General features: G+C 32.6%; 1 protein-coding gene across 1 annotated transcript; it reads right to left on the bottom strand.

Annotated features, from left to right (window-relative positions):
- Window positions 1-3,652: 3,652 nt before the first annotated feature.
- Window positions 3,653-7,797, bottom strand: LOC108330140 (disease resistance protein RUN1). The gene is made up of 4 exons (XM_017564651.2): window positions 7,319-7,797; window positions 5,901-7,005; window positions 5,433-5,792; window positions 3,653-5,320 (listed from the first exon to the last, which is right to left on the bottom strand). Exons 1-4 carry the CDS (start codon window positions 7,795-7,797, stop codon window positions 3,785-3,787), a joined length of 3,480 nt encoding a protein of 1,159 aa, XP_017420140.2. The 3' UTR covers window positions 3,653-3,784.
- Between the last annotated feature and the right edge of the window lie 1,063 nt (window positions 7,798-8,860).

The following is an 8,860-nucleotide window of genomic DNA, read 5'->3' as shown; positions in this document are numbered from 1 at the left end:
TCAAATTAAAATGAACATACAAAGCATGTTTTCATTTTCATGTTAATCCATGATCACACATCAACACCAATCACTTAAGACTCGTTATCACTACCCATATTCAAAATTACCAAATCATTGTAAAATGTAAACAATTACCGATATGCTCTCATTAATATAAAATTAACTGAATCATCATGTTGTAAAAAGCATTGACATTGTTTTTATATATGGTTTATCTCATCTATGTTTTTAATGAAGAATTTTTAACTTACACTTAGATTTCTACCTTGGATTGTATAAATGTTAACAGGGTATAAAGAGATGTAGTTATGCAGAGTAGACATGAAGGATGAGAGAAATATAAGAGGGAGGAAGTGATTGGGGGATTCAGGGTGAGACTTGAATAAAATAAAGAAGTCAAGTAGGTACAATATAAACTATTATTGAAGCTACACATATGGTACTCATGTATCTCATGATTTAGCTGAGAATTCAGATGTAGCAGGGGAAGATGGAAGGAATATGTAAATTTATGATAATTTAAATAAATACTAAAATTAAATTAAATTAACATCTATTTAATCAACAAAAAATCAAATAAATAAATCAATTTAAGCTGAATTAATTATAATTTAACTGAACATTAAATACAATAAAATAAAATAGTGTAGTTAACTCACACTAATTTAAAATAATATTTTTTTTATTAAATAAAGAAAAATCATATAAAATAAAACACTGGACATGTTTCAAGCCATACATCATGAATATACAGAGAATATATTTCGCAGGTAATTGCTAGCAGTTCATGTCCTGTTGTTCCCGTATAGCCTCTGTATGATCATAGTCCTTAGGTATAAAGGGTAGATGATGTTTTTTCAACTCTTCTTTCTGTTCAATGGTACCACTTGTACCTTCTAATCGAATGTTTTTTTATTTGCTGATAGAAAAACATAGATCCTGCAGATTATTTTAACGTAAGAGATACAATACCAACCCAATTGCTCTTCTCTTAGTTCAAAATGTATATGTCTGGCTAAGTAAGCAGAAGCTATGTCTGAGTAAATGGAAAATCTTATCCACTAATGATAAATTAAATTTATAATAAATATATAAATAAACACAACTTTTATTTTGAAAACTAATTTTATAAAATTAGGTTAAATTTAAAATTTACTTATTAAAAATAATAATAATAATTTGTATTCTGAATTCTTTCTTTTTCATTTTTCAAATTGAAGCATATATGTTTTACGTGGAAAACTAAATATTAATAAATAATCTCGTACATCAAACTAAATATTAATAAATAGTTTCTAATAACGGATGGAAATGATATTTTTAATAAACACCAATTTTACTAAAAGATGTATCATATTAACAAATAAACTTTAAATTTATCTCTACAAAATCAATTTATAAATTAAAATTTACCTTCACTAATGTAACATTAACATTAATTGGGGACTTCCGCCAAGATCAATGACCGTATATATTAATTAAGAAACAATGCATATTAGTTTCTCTTTCAGGATAATGATAGCTGATGCTTAGATGCATATATGAACATAACGAAGTATATATGTTTTAGACGAATGCTGCTGCTGCAACAATTAATGGAAGTGATTTATATATAGAGAGAATCTTCAGACAGCATCACAGGAGAAGAAGAAACCGGAATGTAGCCAAGAGAAACTTGCCGGAATTTGAAAATATATGAATCAAACAGAACTAACTATTCACTTTAACACTGAAGTAGTCAGTGCCGGCAAATCACCCTTGGCTGCACTCCACTTTTTGCTTCTTGCTGTGAGCTTAAGAAGATGAACACAAAGAAACCATTGCATGTTCTTTAGTGTGCCAAGGCACAGCATTCAATGCCGAACCCATTTGCAAGTGCAAACCCTTCAACTTCATCCGTTATTATATAGCCATGGAAGATAGAGACACAGAGAAATTAGAATATTTTCTCTTGCAAGTTGCACTCTTTCCATCTCACTCTTTACTGTGACTCTTAGTAGCCACATAAGGAGAGAGCCACGTGTGTGGCTTTCAGACCATCCACGATTGCTGATTCTTTTTTATAATGCACACCAAGTTCTAGTTTGATTATCAACCATTCAAATTTAGAACTACAAGTTATGAAATAAGTCATTAACTTGGTACTTAATTTTGTCTCAAAGTAAACGTTAGACTAATATAAAATTATTTGGTATGTTTACATTGGTTTAGAAATTAACATTTTTGAAGCTTTTGATGAAAGCAACAGAGAAAGTGAAGTTGATAGAAAATTTTGAAGGGATGAGAATGCCAAGAAAAAAGGGAGCAGTACAAGAATTGCAGCAAATCCCAGAAAGAGAAGGAAGACCATGACCGGCGTCATCTACCCTAGATGTTGGATGAAATAAATAATTTATAAGAAATTTCACAACACGTGTATATTAATATTTAAGAATATAAAAATCACAATCTAATCCCTAAGATCACAATTTATCAATTATTTTCATCATTTGATAAGATATTTTGATGGAATGAAGTAGAAAGAAATAGTTGGTTTGGAAAAAACATCGGAAGAAATTATTTTTTCAGATGTTTGAATTGCCGGAGATGCGAAAGAAGTAAAAGAGACCAAACAATTAAGTGTATATATGTGTATTATTCCAAAGATGTTTTTTTTCCATTTTGTTTTTGAAAGAAAATATATGTTTGTCCTCAACCTAATATATCAAACGGCTGCGTATTTATCATTTCAACATTTTTTTAATGGTTCCACAATTTTTATCTATTTCTCTCCAGTAAATTTAGTCAATTTTATGAGAGATTATTTTATAATGGGTCTCATCAATTTTTTTCTCTCTTTTCTTTAACTTCACCCTTATTCTATATAACGAAAGATTTCTACTTCTGATAATATAGGAGATATGATGACAAAAAAAATTTTATTAACTAAGTTTAAATATTATTTTGATTTAAATATAATTTGACACAATAAAGTACAAGTGAAATTAATTAAGAAAATTAAGTCAAGATAGATATTTGTTATGTGTTTTTTCAACCACAGTTATTTTTGGTAAATAAATAAAAACCACCATAAAAGAAAAAAAAAGTATATATATATATATATATATATATATATATATATATATATATATATATATATATATATATATATATATTTAAAAAGAGAAAATACATCTATTCATTTCACCCTTATAGAACCAAATCCCAACACATAATGTACCAAAAAATTCATGAAAAACTTAAATTTTAACATTTAATACTTTCAAATAGTGTTAAAGTCAATTCAATAAAATAAAATTTAAAAATCAAATCAAGTTATGGTCTGTATATATTTGGTCTAATACACTTTAGATATTTGATACTACGGTTAACTTAAAACCTTAAGAATATGAATTCATGATTTTTTCATTTTATACAATTTTTAACTTTTTTTTTGTACCAATTTAACATTTTGGCCCACTTAAATTATTCTCAAATAACCAGACTCACACAGTTTCAAAATGTATACCATGTTTCTATGTTGTGTAAATCTAGAACCATTCAGACTGCTAATATGTGCGTTACATTTCTTGAAATTAACACTATTTATGACTTGGACTGTTCCTGACTTACCAGCACCTTCCTTAGTTTGAGTATGCTTACATTCTAATAAGTTTTCAAATAATCATTATGATAACTTCAATGTAGTAACCAATTACGTTGTTGTACAGACATGATTTAATCATAAACCACGAGAAGAAATTACCTGGGATAATACGAAGCACAACCCAATTCCATTTGCTTAACGAAACTTATAATTTGAGCTTCGCAATTTGTCGAACGAAATTGGACTGACTCCAAATCCTTTTAAAACCTTCTGCAACACTACATAAAAAGTTTCATCAAAGGAGATTCGTGCTTCCATTGTAACCTGGATTTTAAAGCTTGTTAGTCTTCTGGATCTGCTAAGTAGGAAGTGGGAACATCTTTGGTCGTACATCACACATATGTTATCCGATTCAATCGTGTCATCCCAATAATCCATGTACATTCTTACACTCTCCCTTTCACCTTCATCCTTACCACCACCGTCACTTACAGTGATCTTGAATTCAACTCTTCTGATTATGTCTGTGTGTTGAAACTCGCCAAGGACAAAGCAGAAAATGAAGCCAACCAGGGAGGAACTCATACTAGAAGGGACATCAATTATTATATAATCTTCTGTTGTCTTATACTCCAACCACTCTGGAAAATTGCTTCCTGGATACGCGTACACAGCCTGATAAGAATGATAATTATATTCATAATCACTGTAATCTTCAACATGACTGTGATCCGGTGCAGATATATGGTTTGCAACAAATTTCATCATGTTGATTTTCATATTCAACCGTATAGCTACCAGAGAATGTTTATCCAAGTTTGAGCAATTCCAGAAAAGCAGCTTTTTCATGTTTTCCTTTAGTTTTTCATCTTTTGCTGTAGGAAACAAAACACCTTTCAATGATTTGCAGTATGTAGCATTTAGAGTTTCAAGGAATGGGGGAAGTTGTGGTAGATTCTGAAGTGAAGTGCAGTTTTTGGTGTGTAGAGTTTTAAGGCATGTGGGAAGCTTTGGTATAGTTCGAAGTAAATGGCAACATTGGACGTTTAAAGTTTGAAGACATGGAGGAAGCTCTGGTATTGTCCCAAGTGAAGAGCATGATTCAACATTAAGGATTTCAATGGATGTGGGAAGCTCTGGTAGAGTCTCAAGTGAAGTGCAGGCTTCAGTATTTAGCGTTTTGAGTGATGAGGGAAGCTTTGGTATAGTTTGAAGTAAAGTGCAATATTGGAGATTCAGATTCTCAAGGAACGGTGGAAGCTCAGCTATTGTTTGAAGCTTATCACAAAAGCTTACATCTAGATGTAGAAGTTGAGTGAGATTTTTCAGAGAAGGTAATCTCTCGATGCCACTTTCTTCCAGATGAAGAAATTCGAGCTTCCTTTGGTGTCCAAATGATAGAGGAAGTGCTTTGATCTTTGAACATCTCAATCTGAGTTCTTTCATATTGTCTGAAATCAGTGAGAATTTCATTAGATTCTCACAAAAATCAAGGTTGAGATAACTGAGGCCATGTAAATTGGAACAGCTTGCAAGTATTGTAAGGGACTCGCATCTCTCAAGGTCTAACTTCTCAAGTTTAGGCAGAGAGAAAATAGATGGGTGAACGCTAGTCAACATGGAACAACTCCTGAGAATCAGCAATTCAAGATTTATGGCTTTTGATAAATCTGGCAACCCCTTTAACTTCTTGGATTTAGAAAGGTCAAGTTCTTTTAAATTCACCAGATTCTGCAATAGAATTTGAAAAACAATGAAGATATTACACTAGCTTAATTAATTAATTAATTTCTTATTCCTCAAATTAACAAAAAACAAACTATACTAGTGAGACTCATTTTACCTTAACTCCAAGCCAGAGTTTTTCCATTCTGCTGTGTGGCAATCTCAAGATTACAAGTTTTTCTGCAGAAAAATTCTCTGGCAGGGATTCTAGAGGATAGTGATACCAACAAAGAAATCTCAGCTCAGTAGCCAAAAAATGAAGTCCTTCAACAAGAATATCAGCAATCCGAGCCTTTTGCCATTTGGGCCAGCAGGTGTTATCACCAAGAATATCAAATGGTTCGACAGAATTATGATGATATAAGTCGTCAATTTCCAGAAATTGCAGTCTGCTCATCTTTGCAAATATATGAGGCCTTAACCTTTCCTTCTTAATTGCTGGCCAGTGAAGTACTATGCTTCTAATGGAATCAATACCCTGTCATTAAACCAGAAGTTAAGTTATAAAGATCACCACAAGCCATTTTGTAACAAAAGATATATTTAAATGTTATCCAAAATAATTTACATGTAGTTAGGCTTCAACCTTGACATATTTCAATGCTTCATATGTTTCACTGGGATTCCACAACCGAATGCGTTTTCCAGGGTCTTCAATAGACTCTTGTCGAACAATTTCCCAAGCCATTTGTTGTAAATTATCGTGCATGGATACAAAGTTATTATCCTCTGAGAAAGTTATAAGAGCTTTGTCCTTCAGCCTTCCAAACTCAAAATCAATTGAGTTATCACTTTCATTATCTTTCAATAAAGATTTTAGATAGCCAACATTTACTCGTTCATGTGTTCTCAGAAAGAAACATGCAAGGTCTAGAAACATTTGTTGCTGTTTGTGCTCTAGACCATCATAACTTAGTTTCATTACCTCATAAACTTTCGTCTGAGGCATTTTTTCAAGCTTATCTAACTCACGTTTCCATTCTTCCTTTTTCTTTCCACGCAGATGACCAGCCAAAACTTTAATCACCAATGGAATACCTTTAGCATAAAGGATCACACATTCTGATAGCCTATTGTACTCCCTTCTATAATCACTCTGGTTATAGGCATTCAAATTGAAAAGTGTAAGTGCTTCATCAGAACTTAATTCTCCAAGCTGGTATTTCTTGTAAGCTTTGTTGGCTTCAAGCACTTCCAAATGTCTAGTAGTTACAATTATTCTGCTGCCTGATCCAAAATTACCTAGAATTTCCAACCATTTTTCTAGGTGTTCAGAATCATTAACATCATCAAGAACAATTAGAACCTTCATACTTTCAATTCTCCTAACAATATCTTTGGGCAACGAATTTGGCGAGACAATTTTCACATCATATCCCAAGAGTTTAGAAAAACAATTGTCCTTCAATGAAAGTATTCCATGTCTGCTTAATTTTTCTGTTACGTGGGCTAAGAAATAACAACCTTCATATTGAGATTGTAGTTTGTTATACACTTCTTCTACAAGAGTTGTCTTGCCAACACCTCCCTTCCCCCATATTCCTATAAGACGAGTCTGTTTTGGGTTTTCTTTTATCCATGATACTATTTCTTCAATCTTTTTGTCAATTCCTACTTGCCCTTTTGAGTTAACCATTCTCAACCTCGTCAGCACATGATTGACAATTTCCTTAACCAACTTATCATCGTCTCTAGATGACACACAAAGAGAGGGAAAGTGTTAGTTAAATTCAATATCATTAATTTTAATACATGATGAAGGTGTTCAATATACGTAAATTTGTTGACTGGTTTTACTTTAACCACTAAATTCATTGGATCAACTAGAGTTGTCAACTTCACCCATAGTTGATGAATCAGTCCTAGTCCACCCTTGAAAAAGCTTCCCTCCAAGAGGGGGTAAAAAAAAAGCCCCTCTTGTGATAAAAGGTTGCATCTTTTTCAATTTAACCAATCACATTGTGATAATTTGCATACTGAACTTTTGTAGGGGAAACAACTTACCGAATCTTTGATGACTCAATTCCTGATAATTGTGCAGATTTTTCCAAAGCAGATCTCCAACTTTGCAATTTGGACTTATGCTTACTTTCATCTTTACCAAATGGACTTCTGTATCTGCCAGATCGATATAGTACATCTGCCTGCTCTACATGGTAGAAAACAGGGATAATGGTATGTCCGTATTTCACTCTGCATTCAAATATTTTTGCAAGTTCTTCTAGACACCACTCAGAAGAAACATAGCCTGGTGAGAATATGATAACTGAAATGGATGATCCTTCAATTGCACCAACAATTGAAGGCCAAATGGCTTCTCCTTTAAGAGTTTGACCATCTACAAAGGCTTTTATTTTCTTTTCCTGAAAAGTGTTTGTCAAATTAGTAAGAAATCCACGACGGATGTCCTCACTCCTGAAGCTAACAAAAACATCATGCTTTATTCGAGGAACACTGTTGTCTGACACAGCTTTATCCTTCATACTCTTCAGTTTTCGAAATAACCAAGGGATAAGCGAAAACAACACAGAAAACAATATGGAAGAGAGAAACAAGTACATGTTAATTTTGAATATAACTCAGAGACAAAGTATATATGGTGTTGGTTTGGAAAGTGCACACGGGGATCCTTCTTTGTATATAAACAGGAATATGTAAGATATCTGCAAAGGGAAAAAAAATCAGAAATAAGTGGGAAAATTTGAGTTTATGAAACAGAAACTTGATATCTAGAACAATTGTTGAAACGAGGAATGAGGAGGAAGTGATATGAGAAAAACACTATCACCTTCTTCCTTTCTCTAGCCAAAGGTCATATAATTGATGGAAGCAATCATTGACCCATATAAGGCTGATTCATGCTTCAAAGTCAACTCTTGCTTATTTATTGTGCTTTGCTGTTATTTATATAATAAGGGATGTTTTGATGTGAAGTTTCAAAAGTAAACCGTTAGAAACTGATCCTGTTGGTCATTGATTAACTTTACAAGAAACTCCATAGATTATACCCTGAAGTCAACTCTTCTTGGTTTAACTTCAATATGCTTGAAGAGTTTGGGGAGACTTGTTCAAAATCTTGATGAACTTTTTAATTCAGTACAACTTTTCATAATCCATATGTGTCGCTTGGTGAATTTCATCTTGTTCTTGGATTTAAGGGCAAGTTTCATAGCCTGAGCCCAGAAGAAGGGTAATTCTTGCCAGGAGAAACAAGAACCAGGGGTGGATTTTCATTGGTTGAAGAAATTCTCATATTACTGAATTGAGAGACTATATCTGACGGAAGAAAAACAGAGCTTACTGCAGTTAAAACAACTGCAATAACAACAACTAAAAGACAACATATAAAAATATCTGGTAAAAGCTGGAGCATAATCATTTTCTTCATAGATATGGAAGCAATGTGTTGGCCAGCTTAAACTTGCTACAGTACTGCCAGAAGAATCACAGGCACATTTCCTTCAAGTGCCTTTTTTTCGTATCGTGTACTGTGATCGGAGCATGTGGAAATATAAAATTTACGTGCTTCAACGAAACCAATTTGAC

Source organism: Vigna angularis, chromosome 4 (genome assembly GCF_016808095.1).
Source record: "Vigna angularis cultivar LongXiaoDou No.4 chromosome 4, ASM1680809v1, whole genome shotgun sequence".
In the NCBI taxonomy this organism is placed as follows: Eukaryota; Viridiplantae; Streptophyta; class Magnoliopsida; order Fabales; family Fabaceae; genus Vigna; species Vigna angularis.
Note: the sequence above shows the minus strand (reverse complement) of the source record. Positions and strands in the feature narration are given on the sequence as shown.